General features: G+C 43.0%; 1 protein-coding gene across 1 annotated transcript in view; it reads left to right on the forward strand.

The window, feature by feature from the left end:
• Positions 1-678: 678 nt before the first annotated feature.
• Positions 679-18,302, forward strand: part of EZR (ezrin) — a 37,978-nt gene continuing 20,354 nt past the window's right edge. Inside the window, exons 1-2 of the mRNA XM_075498919.1 lie at positions 679-758; positions 795-900. Of these exons, the coding sequence (XP_075355034.1) occupies positions 889-900 (12 nt within the window). The 5' untranslated portion in view covers positions 679-758; positions 795-888. The remainder of the gene's footprint in view (positions 759-794; positions 901-18,302) is intronic.

Raw genomic sequence — 18,302 nt, forward strand, 5'->3', positions numbered from 1 at the left:
AGAAGCGCCAGTGCCCATCATTACACGAAAGAGGAACTCATTCCCCGTTCCCGGGAGCCCGGGCTGGAGGCAGGGGCAGCAGGGGACTCGGTGAGCCCAATGCACCGCAGCCCTCTCTCACACTCCTCTGCTTCCCCGAAGCGGGACACCTTCCCCGAGCCACCCGCCGGCTTGGGAAACGCCGTCCCCGCCGGGCCGCACCGGGGGGGGCCCTGCCCGCTGGGCCCCCGGCGCGGCTGGCAGCGGCGGCAGGGGCAGGTGCGGGCGTGGCGGCAGGGCTCACCCCGGCGGCCATGTTGCGGGGGGCAGGGCGGCGGAGCGCGGCACAGGGGGTGAGGGTCTCCCCGCGGGGTGTCTCTGGTGGAGGGCACGGAGAAGAGGCGGCGCAAGGAGACCTCGCCGCGGCTCGGCTGTGCCCGGCGGGTTACCGGGGTAGCACTGCCCCCGCCCACGGGCACCTGTTGCCCGACGGTTCGCGGGCAGCCCCGCCCGCCTCTCACCCCGCGGGGGCTGTGGGGCGGCTGAAAGCTCCGGACCGGGGTCCCCCCTGCGCCCCAGGGGCGTCGCAGCGAGGCCGGCGGGGGTGCCCGGCAGTGGGGCGAGGCCGGTCCCGCGCTCGGAAAACGCCGGGGGGAGCGGCGGGTAATGGCCGGCGGCGGTGAGTCACCGCCGCGGCCCCACCTGCGTACTTAACCGCCGCCGGGCGGCTGGCGCCGCACTCGCGGGCTGTGCTGCCGCCGTGGCCGGGAGCGGCTCCTTCCTCCTCCTCCTCCTCCTCCTCCTCCTCCTCCTTCTCCTCCTCCTCCTCACGGGGCGCTCGGCTCAGGCGAGGCAGCCACTGTATGAACGTTTGTCTTGGGAGTAGGAGAAGCACCAGCAGCCCTCAAAATGCCGAAGCCGGTAAGCGGGGCGCAGGGGGAGGGAGGCAGGCGCTCTGTGCGGCCGTACCGGGGCCCGCCCGGCGCTGGCCGTTAGGGGCTGCCCGAACCCGGGCGCCTGATGGGGCGGTCATCTCCTGGTGCTGCGGTGTGGGCTTTTCCCGGGGCCCTGCCGCCTCTGCGCTGGAAGGGCTGAGCCCAAGTCTCCGTCGCGGCCCAAGCTCCCCGTGCCGGGACGGGGCTTTTCGGCTCGGACACCCGCAGAAGTTCTCCGCGGTACGAGGAGGGAACTGGGGGCACCCCTCGGTTCACACAGGCACTCCAGAACCAAATAAGCTCCTCTAAGGAGGGGGAGTAGCCGGAGCGGCTTGGCGGCTTGCTGAAGACCTTGCATGCGCCCTGCGGAGCGGCGCTGGAGCTGTAACGGCCGGCCGGGCGGCGGCGGGCGCAGGGCCGCGGGCGGGACGGAGGCGCCTCGCCTTCCCCACGCCCGGCGGGACGCCGCTGCCCCGCCTGCCTTTGGGAGAGGGGGAAGGAGCCCCAGGAGCTGGGCTTGAGAGAGATCAAACGGTGGATTGCTCTGTCTGCTGCAATGCTCCCGTGCTAGAAACATACAGACCTCCCGAGCAATTTTTAAGAGATTTTATGATGCTCCCACTTAACGAGAGATAGCAAAACTGTGCTGGCTTTCATTTAGTATTTGCATGGCCGATGTATTTACCTACAGGAAGCGTGTATTTCTCTGTAAACATAGGAAAACTTTTTTTTCCCCTTGCTTTGTGATCTAAAAGCTAAATGGCAGGGACTCTCAGTGCAGTTCTCCACAGTAGTCTTTAACAGTCATTATCAAAACCATGTTTCTTCTTTTTGTATTTTTTTTTTCAATTGAACAAACTTGGCTGTCTTCAAACTTGGCTGTCTTTTTCATCCCTCCTTTTTTTCTTGATACACCCCCCCCCCCCTTGATTTTCTAATGGCGTTTTTTGCTTGTTTTGTTTTAAAATCTGCTACTGTTCTGCTAGTTAGAAACAATTCCCTTGAGGAGCTAACTGCCTAATGCAAAGCTTTGAGCAGTCATTGGAGCAGATGCACTTTTGAACTCTGAAGAGCATGATCAGAACAGGTTGTTGTTGCTATCTATTTTCAATAGAGGCAATATTTCTTAAAATGCAGTGCAGTGGAGGACTTATGTGAGTATTAGCTACACGCTGTGAAATGGGAGTAAACAAGCTTATCTTTATAGTAATAAGCAATTGATGTTTTAACACCATAACATTAAAGTTAGTTTAACTTACCTCCCCCTCCCTCCCCCCCAAAAAAGTGCTTAGGTTAACTTATATTGCAGTTTCTGTAAACCTTAAAAAAAAAAAAAAGCACTCGATCCCTTTAAGAACTGCTAAATCTTCAGTGTCCCTGGGTGTATTTCATCAGTAGGAGGTAATATATTACTGTATATAAAAAAAAATGTATACTGAAACGACCCTTCTGCAAGCGGGGGAGAAAATACATAATTTACAAAGCATGGATATAGAAGGTTGTGTGTGAATAATCTCTCTCTGCCTTATTAGCCATTTGCTAATTACAGAGTGCTTTCTTGAAATATCCTGGTCAGAATAATCTGAAATCCTGGTTTAGGACTAAGTCATACTGGAAGCTATGGATAGGTGTGGAAAAAGTCTAATCTCTTTAAAAACAAACAAAAAAAATTGCAGCTGTGTTCATCCCTTTACCTGGCAAGGATGGCTATGTTCATATTCCCTTGTAGATGGTGATTTCTGTTTTGTTTCTTGGCTGACTAGCCAGTGAGTAACAAAGGTGGGTGGTGTAAACCCCCTTCCACTGGGGAAGGACAGTTGCACTGTAATGATTTCTGAGACGTGACCTACTGGCTAGGATTTATGGACAAGACTCTGTGTCAATAGTTTGTACAATATAAGCATTTGTTTTTCAATCTGCTGTTCAGTAGGGCTAGCTGCCACCTTACTGTAAACAGAAAAGAGGAATTTTGTAGAGGTGATTTTAATAAAACACGCTGTTTGGTCTGACTGCTTCAGACTGAGACGGTATTTGGATCCTTCCCAGCCCAGCTCATTTGGTCTTAATACAGCTAAATAGGATTCCTGTCAGTTTGCAGGGAGCAGGGGGAGAGGATGTAAAGCTGTCATTCCAGAGGCAGAACTGTGCTCAGGATGAACACAACAGCAGCCTTTGGCATGCGTGAGGAACAATAGCTTAAACTCTTGGGACACAAAGGGAGACAGTTTTAGTTTCTGATGGGTATTTGACATGGGTACTAAATATTTACTACCTACACTTGCTTGCATGTGTCTTGTCTGCTTGGCATAAGTACATACGATGTTGGTTGGCAGACTTAATGCTGCTGTGGGTGAAGTTTGACAAACTGGTCATCAGTTGTCATCTTATCTTTACTTGTAAACAAAAGCAAAATTTTGGCACTGCCACCTCAAAAAACCCATTAAGTTAAACCTTTGTATGAAGCTTTTGTTTTAACAAAAATATGCAAGCACACACAAAGCTTACAGATAATGTTTGGAATTTATTCTTTCACAATAAAAAAATAGTAAGTCCATTAACACTAGAACATTAATGATTTTGTATGTTAATTGAGTACCGAAGTGTATTCCTGTATTTCATATTCTGTGGTAACACTTAATTAGTTGGATCTGATGCATGTCTATGGTGCTTAAAATAAATTTTAGCAACAGTCCAGAAAATAATTCTGAAAAAAATATATTTGTTAATATAGGCAAGTGTTAATTTATAATTAAACACAGACATTCTGCAATGTGTAGCAGTTACAAAGTAACAAAATCTCTCTGAGGTAAGCTATAAATATATAACTTCTTGTACCCAGCACATAAGGATTTATGGCTGGGAGTTCATCAACAGTTCAGATACATCATTTCCATCTAGTCTGTACAGAGGTTCATTAGGTCTCACAGGTGGTGAATTATTATGTGAGGAAATGCAAGAGACGTCATCTTGTCCAAATCTTGCTGTGTTATCTGAAAGCAAGTGAAATGCTAAATAAATGTATTTGCTCAGCCTTGCATCTTTTCATTACTGGAGTGTCTGTGTGCTCTCTGCGTTTTTCCTAGATGCATGTTACTAGTTTTTTTTTTTTTCTGTTTGACTCATTGAATGGATGGTGTTTTAGCTGAATTGTATCCTTTTGCAAAACAAACCAATCTAATAAATTGTGGCTAGAACAGCATGGCTGTGGGCTAATGAACAGTACTTACAGAAGGAGAAGGAAACATGATCTCTGTTCTGTAGACCTGTTAATTTGATCTGACCTATCAGCATTCTCTCTTACTTAAACAAACAAATCCACCTTTGATAGTTTGTTTCCTTTTGGGGAAAAAACTTAAAACTTCACAAGAAATGAAGTCAGTTTTGCAGTAGAGCATTTGATGTAGTGTCATGCAAGAACTTGGAATACCTGTGTGCGTGTATATAAACCTGTGTAAAGAGAGGACAACAGTAAATGCAGTCTTAACAGCTTCTGGTGCTAAAGAGAAAATACAACTGAATAATATCAAGAGGCACCATTTTTTAATACCTTTACTAATGGCCTATGGTCAGAAAGCTGAGCATAGTGATGAAATCTGCTAATGCCATGCCATTGAGGGGGAGGTATTGATGCAGAGGGCCACCATATAAAGGGGATTGAAGGACTGGGGTAGTAGGGTCCCATTGCAATAGTTAAACTTGGAGGTGTGGGGGAAGAAGGTCCCTCACTATACAGGATAGAAGGATATGGATTAATCAGTGGTAAGATGACTGTCTTGTTGTCCATGTCATCTGCAATGCATAGGGTTTCTCTACTGGAAAGCATTACTAGAAGGTACTAGTGAGATCTTTCCTTGAATATAGGTTGCATTTATCATCTGTGTCCAGGAGAGACAAATTCAAAGCAGAACCTAGAGAAGGGGTTTTGGATGACTAGAGGCAGAAAGCTACCTCACGATAAGAGTGCCTGACTAGTTTAGCCTGGTAGAATTAAACAAGTTACCTCTTCCTTCACCTGTATAAAATGTAAGTGCCAAAGAGGAGAAAGAACTGCTTTAAGCAGAACTTGTGGTTTAAGAGACTTTTAAACATGAGAGCAGTTGAGTGTATGGTGGGTTTTTTTGTGGGTGGGTGCAGGTTTTTTTCCTCTCTTGTTGGTCTGATTTAGGAGACTATACCAAGACCTAACATCCTTTAAGATAAAGTTTGACAAGGACACAATTTAATGTTGTTGCCTGTAGGAGTGGGGAACTGGAACTGATGACTCAAAAGGTTTTTCCCAGCCCTGTGTTGTTAATAATGTGCTAGTGTGTGCTAGGCATTAAGTGGTTAGACAAGTCCTCCATACCTGTTTGATGTTGAATATACATGAATTCTGAAAAAACAACTTGAAGACAGCATGTAAGTCTTCTGCCAAACCTTTAGCTGTCTGTGAACAGATTATGGCATTAAAATTCAACAAGTTTATGATAAGCCAGTGCTAAGAGATGCAAGTGTAGTGACAGGAATTTATTCTAAATACAAATAATTAATAATTGTTCCCGGATCTTTCCAATTTATTCTTGACTGTGCATCTTCTAACTACACATAGCAGTTTTACCTCCGAGTTCTTCACAGCACATTGCTATAACTGGACTGAAAGAAAAAAAAAATTTTTTTTCATATCCTTAAGAACTCATAATTAATTAAAATACTCTTACCGTATGGATAGCTATAGATTTTATCAGGAATAAAATCTTATCCTTTCCTTGTAAGCACCAATTGCAGTACATCAGATGATATGGTGTATGGTGTACTGATACCAGGAGGTATATACTCTCGTGCAAAATGGAAACATAAGGAAGCTTCCATTTGCCAAATGTGAGAGCTCCCACTCATAGCTGCAAAAGGAAGGTGGAGGATTCTATTAATAGTAAATTTAGTAGTTCACAGATTACTAAAGTTATAAGAGAATGAGCTCACAATTGTGCCAAAAACCTGAATTACTGCCTGAGCTGAGTAAGCATTTCTGAGGGCAGTTTGTTCTGGGATGTTAGCTGCTGCAGAGAAATCAAGGGTGTTAACTGTTATGTTAGTCACTACTTAAAGAATTTCTTAGCCTTCTTAAAGGGCAGAGGAGGGGAGATAAGCCTTCCTGTTCTTCTTCCTCCCTCCGCCCACATGAACATCTTCCTCTGTCCACAAAAAAAAAAAAGGCTGCAGTATGTCAGGACTTTTTGAGAATAAGACTCCTTGATGACCACTGAAGATTCCCGCATCAGTGTTGTTCTTGTTTGGCACTGTGTCCAAAGAGCTTTAAGCACACTGTAAATCCCATAATCACTCAATTGACCTTGAAGGAAGGCAATGCTGCCTAAGATCACTGAACCACACTGCACACTGTGTTAAGTAATGTATTTTAGCTGTGTTGTGTGCTTGCTTTGAAGCCTGGTTTCAGCATTAGATAACATTTAGCCTGTGAGCTGAGAAGTACAGCTCTTTGCAGAAGCAACTGAATTCTCTGGCTTTTACTGAGCAGTGTATGGGATCCTTTCCCCTAGGAAAGAGAGAAAATTGTTGCTATGTGAGGCTGGAAACAAGGCATAGCTCAGTGTAACAGCTAACCATGTTGACCCCATATTGTTCATCTGTTCAGATCCAGATTTTGTTTCTCTTTCTAGTTCCTAGTGGGGAAAAATCACCTGCCTTCTCTGCATCTGCCCTCATCTTTGAGAGAGCATGAGTAGCAGCCATGTGTTCAGCTGGGACTGATCAGCACCTGGTACTATCAGCTGTCAATTAAAATAAAAATCCTGAGTCTAAGAATTAAAATGGAGGACTGTGATCTTTTAATTGAGTAAGCAAAAGGAACTGTTGCTTGATGACCAAGGACTTGTATTTAGCTACCTACTGTGTAGGGTCAATGGAAGAGGTGCTGGCTACACAAAGTCTGTAGCCGTCTGCTAGCTTTCAGAAGGGAGTATGGAATTGCCCTGTTTGAGAGAGGGTTATTGTGCACTTGCTTCTCCCTCCCACTTTCATGAGCAAGTGCTCTAACTATTGTGTAAAACTCAGAGGCATCACTATCACAATCTCTTCCTCTCTTGATTTTGCATGAAAATGTCTGTGTTTGCTGTGGTGGTTTTAACCTCAGTGTAGAATGTGTGTGAGAGGCTCCTCTGGGGATGTGAGTGGATGGACCTCCAGTTGATGAATTTTGAGCAGGCTTATGAAATGGGTCTAGAGCTGCTCAGTTCTGCCAAGAGACCACCATTCTGCAGATGCAGAGAGCAGATCTGTGAGCTGCCTGCTCCCTGAAGAAATAGAGATTAAAGAGTATCATGTTTGTATCGGAGTGCCTGAATTTAGCCTGTGTAGCCCAGTAGAGGACTTCAAAGTCTGTACTGTAGGATCAGAGAACTTCAAAGTTCAAAGTTCAGAGTTCAGATTCAAAGAACTTCAGAGTTCTTTGTGGGAGCTAAAGTGATTCTTTAACATCTAGCTGAATACACTTTAATTGTGAAAGCTTGCTTTGCTTAATTTTTTGTCTTTGTAGAGATAAGTGATTATAGAAAGTTCCTGGTGCACAAAGTATGTGGTGTGAATTGGTGGGTGGATTTGCATAATTGATATTCAGTGATCTCCGTGTAGGAGAAAATAGCTTTCCCCTTTAAAAACTGACACAGTCGTGGAGGCAAACTTTTGAAAGTTACTTTTTCTGCCCCTACTGTGCTCTGGGTACACTTCGGGAATCACTGCTGCGTATTTGTTTGCCATCATACTTCTATAGTGAAGAGCTTGTGAAGAGTTTCATCTCAGAAGCCCTCAAGCTGTTTTAGGGGTCAGGAAGGGGTATTTTGCTGATCCTTCCAATCACTTTTCCTGTGCAATCTATAACTTCTCAAGAGCAATCTCTTTGTGCTTAGGTGACATTCCGGGACTTGCAATGACCTACCTTTATCTGGGAGCAAATAGTAGCTGTTGCATACTGATTGAAGTGCATTGTTGGGAAGTGTAAGCATTGTAGTGCATTGGACGTAGATCAGGTTATCAAGCTATCAGAGGTGATCACATCACATAATTCCACTCATAAATTTCACAAACACCATGTGGTACATTCTACCGAAGTCCATGAGGTAAAATGAAAGAGCCTGATTATGGAACAGGTAAAACAGAAGGGTGGGGTATCGAATCAACAAATCCCTCTTTGACAAATGGATTCGTATCTAGATTCATATCGAGAACGCAGAATGAACATACATCATTACTGGGCCTTGTGTGACTTGTTACACTGCTATTTTTCCTTAAGTAAATGGAGTTCATGTTCCTTCTGCACTTTGACTTCTATAAGAACATGTCTGGCCTTGCTAGGTCAGGCAGAAAGCCCCTGTAGCCTAATAGTATACCTCTGATGTTGGCCAAAAGCTGATGCCTGAGGAAGAGTATTTTACAGATAGGCACCATTGTTTTCCTTTGGGCTGTTGAGGTATTGGAGGCTGAAAGTTCCTATATAATGAGTTGCTAAATGGATTTCTGTGAACTTGTCCAGTCTCCCCTTGAAACCATGGGAACTCCAGCATCCACAGTATGCTTTAACAAAGGCTGTCCTAGATAACTTTCCAAACAACGTGAAGGTTATCTACAAAACTCCTTGCTACAGCACTATTTGAAGAACTTTTTTCTTGTTCAGAGTGTTGATGCCCTGTAGTTATTGTATTGGTAGAGCAGTGAACATGTGGTCCTTGTCCACCTTGTTCATGTAACTCATGAATTTATATGCTCTTGTGTCCTAGCCTCAGTTAATTTTCTTCCAAACCGAGAAGTCCTAACCAGCTTAGTTGATCCTTGCATGGAAATTATTCCATGTCTTTGAACATCCTTGAGCTTCTTCCAGTTCACATCTGATGAAAATACTACTTTGATTCCTGTAATGTCTCCGTCTAGGAGGAGTAAGGTTCTTGAGAATGTTTCTCCAACAGTTGGTTCTTGGTCCCCTTAAACTCTCAGGGCATAATCCTGTGAGAGAGTAAGTCATAGACTCTCCTTGTGTTCACACAGCCCACCCTGCTCCAATATAGTGTGCCGCTCTTCCACATCAGAAGAACAATCATTGTACCTTGTGCTGGTACTGTTCATACAGGGTCTATTGAAAGTGTTGAGAGCTGTGCACTGACCGGCTGTGTTGTTGCCTGGTCTCCAGGTGAGTATCTGTCAGACTTTTGACTCTTCAGAATGGCTCTGGGTTTTCTGTGCACATTGCTGTCTAGAACCTATGCCTCTGCATAAACATTGTAATAAAAGGAACCAGTATGGGTGCTCGGGTTCAGGAGAAGCTCTGAGGCTATTACAGCTTTTATTTAGATTATTCATGCCTTCAGACCCTGTCCCTGTTTGTTGCGACTTGGTACTGTGAAGTTCAGCTTTTGCATAAGTTTTTGTGTCCCTGTTGTTTCCAAATGAAAAAGCAAAGCAGAGGTATGAAATGGTGTTTGTGTTCTGGATCAAGACTATAAGACACTCAGTTATTTTTTTTTTTATTTTCCCTTGCAGGGATTGCAGAAGAGTCATATTACTTTATGTAGCTGACTCACATAAATATTGGAGACGTTAAATTGTTTAAAAGACTCTGAAATTATAATAAAACTTGGGATCTTAAACCTCTGTATTACCTGCACTTGGCCCCATGCTGATGTTTCTGATGGAAGACCACAAAAGATGGTCTGATTTGTTCTGGACTCTGAGTGACTTCTTGAGATAAAGCTTATTTGAGGATTGGTTGTGGGGCTTTCTTTAAACTTCGTGTGTAGAGCCTTAGTCTCATAACTTAATTATGTTTAATTAGATGCAACAGCTGTCATGATAAAACAGCTTGTGTATGAAGGAGTTTGATCCAGTGGCCTGTAGCTTCCCTCTGTATTTATCCTTTAGGTACAAAGGAGCTATTGCTGCTGCGGTCTGTATTCCTAAATCCATCCTAACATCTGCTGAGGGCAAATGGCTCATCCAAGCAGTGGTGCTGTGCTGAGCCTGCTGTCACTGGCTGTGTGTTCCTTCTTTAAAGAACAGACTGCTGCTTGTACACAGATATTCTCACAATGCTAATGGAGTATTATACAGCATTGGAGAGTCTTTAAAGTGAATGTTAATGTATTTCAACAGAACACCATAAACCCTCCTGCCACTTCTGAGCCTTGTCCGTGTTCAGGGTAAACCATTCCTACAGCCCTCAGAGAAAGTAAGAGCAAGTGTTTTGCATGAAAAACATCTGGGCTCCCTAAGTGTACGGGCCTTTGTTTAAGGGCAATATCCTGGAGCCTTTCAGGCTTAAACTGCATTGCTTTATGTCTCGTCAGAACATAGGGCTGTCCCTAGGTAATTTTAGATTTTAAAAAATTTGAATTTTAAAAAAGGCCTCGGTCTCTCAATTTTTCAGCTTCTTCCTAACTCGAGACAGAATGATGCAGTTTGCTCATTAGGAAAGAGTTGGGAGAAACTTTGGTGGATGGAGAAAGATTTTTCTCTGGGAAGAGTACTTGCTTGGTTTTACTGTTTCACTGAGCAACTAATGTTAAATGTACAGAGCTGACGAGAGGTGGAGAATGCTGGAAGTCTGGCTGAGGTCTAGCCATTTGGGAACCAGGGCCGTCAGAGATGCAGGGTCATGCGTGCTTGCTACATCTGCATGAAATCTTCATGATCTTCTGGCATGCAGGTGTTATTGCTTCACCTAAGATAAAGAACTGAATTACAGCTATGGCTGCTTCTCTGCTTTTCATGCAGATGCCTGCTATGCAGTTGTTATATGCTGACAGCATCAGGCTTTGGTTAAGGAAACTGAGATAGGCATGTAGTTTAGTATGGCATCTTCTTCTGCACAAATAAACTAAAAAAGTTTGAATTTATGTTGTAGGATTATCTTAATGTTTAATTATAAGGAAGGTTTCATGCTATCTCACAAGAAGCAAGTGACCTGGCTGCAAAACCAAACTCAGTGGGTTGGCTTTCTTATGATCTGTTTGTGTATGCTGGCAGGGAGGGGGAAGTTTGTTCTGCAAATTCAACCTGCTTTGCTAAAACTGGAATTTCTGGATGACTCCCCACATCTGGGTATTCAAGGTTTTCCTGCTCATATGAGGCCCCCCCCCCCCCCCCCCCCCCCCCCATCCAAAAGAGTCTCTAGCTTTCAGATTTCACTTCAAAATTATTTTTGGCTTCCCTTCAAAGTACTCTTTCTCTCTTCGGAAAAACTTCCACGGAAGTTGTTATAAGGCTTTTTCACCTTACACGAGAGCAGCAAATACCTGGGCTCCTATTGCCTTGAGTAAACTTAAGGAATTTCAGTCAAGTATAGCTGATGTAGTTATTGCTCCTTAAATACTGAGGATTCCTACCAAAAAAAATGTGGTTGTACAAGCTGTTGCATTAAAGTTGTCTAGTAGTTAAGGCTAACAACTATGCTGGAGAATTTTAAAGTAACCACTAGCTTTCTAGATTGTTATATACAACTGTATTTACCCTCAGTGGTATTTCCCCCTCTCATGGGAAGGTGAGCAATGTTTTAAGGAACAAAGACCAGCCTATTCAACTCTAATTTTACCTGTGTGAATGCAGCAGTACCTAACTCTGCTTCATAGACTCGGAGGAATTCCAGTGGAATGTGACTTAATGTTCCCATTTATTTGCGATGAGGAAGCAATGTTTAACACAATGAGATTTGAAATGGAACATGTCCTTTGGTTCACAGTCGGGTCTTTTTGATTTAACAGGGTATGCTGAGAAACTGGGTCGGTTAAATCGGAGCAATGAGCTTGCCTCGTCAGTCAAGTGGATGGCAGTGAGGCTGTCCCCTATTTATGTTTTGTGAACTGTTTTCTCCCTTGTTAGAAAACTGTGTGCTCTGCAGTGTGGAAGGGAACACGCAGGACTGTTGCTGTGCTGCCACTGCCCTCTCTGAAGTGCTAAGTGTTGGGCAGGTAGTGCAGAAAGGATTCTGGCGTGGGAGCAGGGGAGGAGAGCATGGATTGTACTGAAAGGCTTTCTTCAGTGTTGTGCTGTACATCTCTTTCCCACTCTCATAGGAATCAGATTCTCCTTTCCACAGAAGAGAATTGCACGTTTGTCATTTGCCTTGTCCTTTTAGCTTCATGGAGATGCTTTACATCGTAAAAATGTAGCACTGGGGAGGACTTGAACCTATGTTGTCTGAAGGCTTCATGGAAGTGGTTATATAGTATCCCAATATCTTACCACTCCCGCAATTACTGTTTCTTTTCCTGTTACCCAGCCTGCAAAATAAGAGGGGGTTTTGGTGTTTTCCTCCTTGTGGCTTTAAAAGTTGCTGTCTTCTCTATAAGCACTTCATTTCAGACAACTCCCATTTGGAAGAGATCAGTGCCATGCTAACAGTTCAACTCCAGTTTGAAACAAAACAAAACAAACCGCAAAACCCCACAACCAACCCAAAAAACACCTGACCTGCAGTTTAGTGCAGACTTTCCTTCATTAACTTGCTCCCTTCCAAAAAAAGCATTCAAATTTGGGTGACAGCATTCCAACTGGCAAGTCGTCAGGCAAGCAGAACAGAATAGTCCCCTTCTGTAATGCTTCCAGTGACAAATACACTCAAGAATGTAATTTTTCCTTCTACGCAATAGTATCATACCAGGAAATGTGTTTTTCTGGGGATTATAATAGACCACAACCTTGTCTGCAGTCCTGCTCTAGCCCATTGTTTGCAAGCCTGTAATTTGTTCATCTCTTCATCTGCCTCTTGTCCATTCTCACCTCTCCAGGTGTAACACCTGTAACTATTTCTCAGACCTGCCAAGATCTTTGAATTCTAGCCCAGTCCTCCTAAACAGTTTTTTAGTTCTTGACTGGGGGCTGTTTGTGGACTTGGAAGTGCGCTCTGCCTTCCAGGATCCATGAGATTATTTAACTGCGTTTTCTTACTCCCTCCACCCCACCACACACATCCCCCTTTCAAGGCCTTGGTCTGCCATGAAAAGGTCAGAATATGTGTCCATAGAGTTGCTCCAGCAAGATTAAGATGCTGAGTCCAACTGGGAGAGAGGTTGTGCTTTGGCAGTCCTGCAGCAGCTAATAGAATTGATCGTTGGCTTGATATTCATGACATAGTCTCCTGCTTTGACAGAAGCTATGGAGAATTCAGGTGCAGAACTTGTCATTCAGTTGTAATTTCACACGGCTCAGATTTGTTGTATACCTAGTCTGTCATATGGGACCACATCAAACATGTTACTGGATGATGTCTGATCCATCAGGCAGGTTATTCTTACAGAGAAGAAACAGAACGGGCTGCAAGTGCTGTGTTCTTGACAGAGAATCATAGAATATCTCAAGTAGGAAGGGACCCATAAGGATCATCGAGTCCAGCTCCCTGCTCCTTGCCAGACTACCTAAAACTAAACCATATGACAAAGATGTACATGTTGGTGTTTATAAGTACTAAAGAATAATATAATAAATTGAACTAACATCTCTCCAGTTTCTTGGGTTATTCAAGCTACTCACCCTTCCAGAGTTGTCCTCTCCACTCCACAGTTTCAGAAAGAACCATTAGCTGTTGACTTTGGTAACTTGTGGAGGACAGAGAAATGTAGATACTGAAGTGTTAGGAGGTCAGCTCTGGAGCCTCTAGAGATTTTTCCCTAATCAACGTTGAAAATTTTCCCAAAATAGTTTCCAGAAGCTGGGACTACAGTTACTCCATCAGTTAGCACGATATCTTGCTTTATTGTTGGGCCTGGAACCAATGAACACTAATGCATGGAAGGTGGAAGAATAGAGAGCAGTTTCACTGCCCTTCTGATGCTGCTCTGTGAAACTGCTTTTCCTGTTACCAGATATCTAATCACTACACATGTCTATGAACAGGTCTGATTGCTAAGATTGAAATGGGGTTACTTTGTCCATGCAGATGCATTGCAACTCAGGGCAAAAAGCTTCTCTGTTATTTATTACAACTACAATAGTAGTTATTGCTTGTGTGGTAGAAGCGTAGACCTGCAGAAGTGAGGATGCAAGCTTAATACTACTGCTTTCTTAATAGTATTTTTAATACTACTGTTTTCTCTTATTTGTCATTAAGACTGCCATATTCCTTCAGCACAAGCATGTCTACGTGCTATACGGTCAATTTGTGTATGTGCAAGAAACCTTAACAGGCCTGCATACTGTCTTTCACAGTATGTGCTGTGCAGGTGCAGCACTTCAGAGAAACCCTTATCCCCTCTGTGCTATGTGGTTGATCTGCTTATGTGTACTACTACTTGCCTGGGATTTCCAGACATTCAGTGACTGAAGAAAGAAGGCACGCCTATCTAGGTTTCTCCATTATCATAGCACTAATTGCCACCACTTGGAAAGATACTTCACTAGCATTTGTAATTGTAAACCTGCTATTTAAGAGATTCTGGTCTTTATTCCTCCTTGGAAAGAGGAAGAAAACATTCCTGAGCATTGTCTGAGGCATTTAGAGCTGCATAATGATAATGATATGCAACACGTTAAGTACTGGTTTGTCTTGCGTATATGGGTAAAAGTTGGTATTTACTGCCCTTTATCTTACGGATTCACTGGAAATAAATTGTATGGTATTTTAAATGACTTGCATAACTTCATGGTTTCACCAAACTATTTTATTACGCAAGTGAACTTAAGGGGTATTGGATTTCATGCATCAGGATGCAAAATATGTGTGAGGGCTTAGGGCTTTTTCCTGTTCCACCTGATGTTTTATGGTGGAGCAGTTGAGTATCAGGAGGTGGATGGTCAACTTCAAAGATACCCTGTTGCCTGCAACCAGAGATGGATTCTGGACCAGCAGGCTCAAGAGTCAGACTTTAGGAAAAAAAAACCTACCTGTGCATGCACAGTGTCCAACACACCTGGAAACTGCGTTTATGAGAGGGAGGGATTGAAGAGACAGTCGTCTTCAGTTCCTGTCTGAGTCTTGGATCTTACACAGAGAAGATGAGCTGGTTGGCAATGTGGCAATGTGTTGCCTCCTTAAGAGACAAAGTTTTCTGAATGTTCTTCAAATAGCACTAATTTTCCAAATTAGATACTGTATCTGAAAGGCTGCAGTGTCCCATGGATTGATCTACTGATTTAGCATGAGAAGAGATGTTGTCTTAACAAAAAAACCCAAAAAAAGTAAGAATAAATGCATGACTTGAGGGCACTGTTAAAGCAAGCAAGATCTCATTCTAACTACTGTAACTTCTAGTACAAGAACTTTCCATGGTGTTACAATTATTTAAACTATATTGTGAAGTTCTCTTCAGTTCCATCTTTCATTTTCCTTCCACTCTCTTGTCCCAGTTGGAAATGTAGGTAACGTTACAGTCCACCCTGAACAGTCTGAAGTCACGGAATTAGTGTTCAGTCATTCAGTGTAGTAAGGTCTTCAGTTTCTGTTGTCTCTTACAAGTCATGGAGCTTTTTTCCTTTTAATGCAAATGGCATTGTCTTTTCAACAGTATGTTTTTTCCCCTCTGGATCAAATGTGTTAGCAATTTTATGCATCCTAAGACAGGGGAAGATGAAAACCTCATGTTCTGTAATGTTGTTGTACACACAAACAAACCTTCTAAGGCCCTGTTTGTTAATTAATTTTAAGTATGTTAGTCTCAGACATAGAAGTATAATCATAAAGTTACAGCATCAACCTGTTGAGAAGGAAGTTACATCTTACTGTCTAGGATTTTTAGCATGCTATGTGCGTTTAAAAACTCTTATTTCATGTATAACAGCCACGTGCTCTACTCCCCCCTCCAAGCACCTGTGTTCTGAACAATTGAAAACTGCTTTCTTTTTGGTTATGGCTTCAATTTTGTCCTGGGATACTGCCAGGATTTGGTAGGGATCTTACAAATGACCTGCCTTGCCTACACAGGGTAAGCAGGACTTCACTTGTGAAAGTTGTCTTAACTGTGTCTTGCTCTTTTTGTTGCTGATAGAAATTAGTCTGAGTTGTTCCCCCTTTTCCTCCCCAACAATATCTTGAATTGGTTAGCACCTTGGGTTTTGATTTAATCGTCTTTGTGCCATGGGTAGTTTCCCGTGGTCTGAGCTGAATGTCAAACTTATCTTCTCTCAGCCTAACAGACATCAAGGTTTCTTCAGACTGTCTAAACCAGGGTTTCAAGTGGGTTAAGCTCTGTTTGCCTGCTTCATGAACAGCTTCTCTGTGGCTAAAAGCTTGTCTGGAGTGGTTGTAGGACATCTGTTTAGAAACACTGTTAAAACCATTATGTTCTTCTTGAAATCAAGGCTAAGGTTTGGAGATGAGAAGCAGGAGGACTTAATATGGCAGGAAAGGGGTTCAAAGGATTTTCTCAGGCAGTCATTGACTCATTGAAGGGACAACTGCTTGAGGCCCTGTCTCTTCTTGCTCTGCCTCTCGTGTGGCTAGCAGTTTGTCTGAGGGCACACCAGGGAATTCCTCTGTATCCTGCTGGTCGTTCAGCCCTTTAAGAACACGGAAATTAACCTTTACCGTATGCCCCAAGTGTCCTTGAAAGCTTTTGGGTAACCAAGCAGTCATGTTCCTGCATGCTTATGGCTTTAACTGATTGAAGTGGAAAGCAGATGACTTCAATTTTTGGTCTTAACACTGAAGTCATTCTTAAAAGATGTAGCAGGTAGATGGCTTTAGCACTAAATAGCTCACTATGTAGCTGATCCTTTAGGAAGGGGACTGTATCCAGAAGGGTCTTTTAGGGTTGGAGTAATACAAAGTATTCCCCTAGAGTTTACTTTCTTTTTTTTTTTTTTTTTAAACTAGCAAATAACTGCTAGTTAGAGTTAAATAGAATAAAAGCTGAACTTACTAGTACTGACTGGAATTCTGTGCTCAGCCAACATACTGTAGGTTTTTTGGTAAGGAGTGGCACATCCTTTCAAGTTCTTTACCATGTAAAGTGATACTTATTTTACACCCACTGTAGTGTTTCAGCCAGAAGTACAAATAACTTGCACAATGCAAAACTGTGGATTACAAGCATATGTTTTCTTGAAGGGGGTAGAAAGGGATTAGAATATGATTAGGGATTTATTGTTGAAAGGGATTAAGCAACAGGAGCTTTTTAAGGTCACATCTTCAAATTGCAGTCTTGCTGTTCCCGAGAATTTGGTATCTGAACTTCGCCTCCCTTGCTACACTGGAAACACTGTTTGGGAAACCTTTGGTTCTTCAGGCACAGGAAGAAAGCCTTAAGCATACTTCCATGTTCCATTATGGATCCCAAGCTGCAGTTGAGAAAAGGAGCTCTTAGAAAACCTTTCTTGCTTGTTCGTTCTTGTTGCTTTTAAAGGATTTTTTTTTTTTTAATCCTAATTTAAAGGACACCGCTTTAAAAATACAGCTTGAAAGTGACGGGGCACCTAAGCAGTCATCTTCTCTGGTTCTGTTCTGGGGTTCCATGACTCGGAAACTGCCTTCAGTCATCTCTCTATAGGAGGGTCCTCTGTCATCTGGGAGAGAGCAGGAGAAAAAAAAGCTCTATAAAGGCTAAAAGACACTTGATGCCTTTGTGTCTCACTAAAAAAGGAATGCAACATTTTCTAATACATTTGACTAAAAATAGCTGAGGCAACTTATTTTATTCACAGTTCTGTGTTAACTGCAACATTGTTTTACCTGACATTTATCCTAGAGTTTAAATATACATAATTAAGTGGCTGGAAACTGCTGCAGTGTGGAGGTTTTGTAGTGAGTGATTCTATTCCTCTTCTGCCCCTTCCTCTTGTTTCTTCACATGTGCCTCTGCGCTGGGCACCAGTGCTGCAGCTGTAGCAGGCTCTCCTGGTCTGTTAGGTCTGGCTTTTTGTAACGTGACATTTATAAAATGTTGGGAAAATGTCATGAAATTTTACCTGCCTATAACTTACCTATTGTCTGGCCTTGCGTTTACATGTCCACTTTTTCTTCTCTTTCCTTTGAAATACCAAGCTACAAATCTAACTTATTAGTAGAACCGTACTACACAATCATCCCAGTTTGGGTTTTTTTTACTTGGAGTTGTTTGGTTTTTTTGATACATAGTATAATATTGTAAGTGATATAAGTCACTTATATTGTAAGATATAAGAAGATTGTAAGTCTTCTGTAGTGGGAGCAGTTGGATATAATCCTTTCCTGATTTGCCATTTTGCTGGTCCTTATGCTATTCCCTGCAAGCTTAGTTGCTGCTTTTGCCTCCTGATTAACTGCTAATAGACTTTTTCTAGTCATTAAACACTCTTGCCTTCTGCATACAATAGTAACCTCTGTCTTGTGGTCTACTTCTGCCATTGCAGTAAATCTGGTTATATCCTTTCTTCACTAACAGCAATAGCTTAGTGAACTCTTGCCCTGTAGTATCATTTGGTACCCGTAACTGCTGT

The sequence above is a fragment of the Mycteria americana genome, chromosome 3 (assembly GCF_035582795.1).
Source record: "Mycteria americana isolate JAX WOST 10 ecotype Jacksonville Zoo and Gardens chromosome 3, USCA_MyAme_1.0, whole genome shotgun sequence".
NCBI classification, from domain to species: Eukaryota; Metazoa; Chordata; class Aves; order Ciconiiformes; family Ciconiidae; genus Mycteria; species Mycteria americana.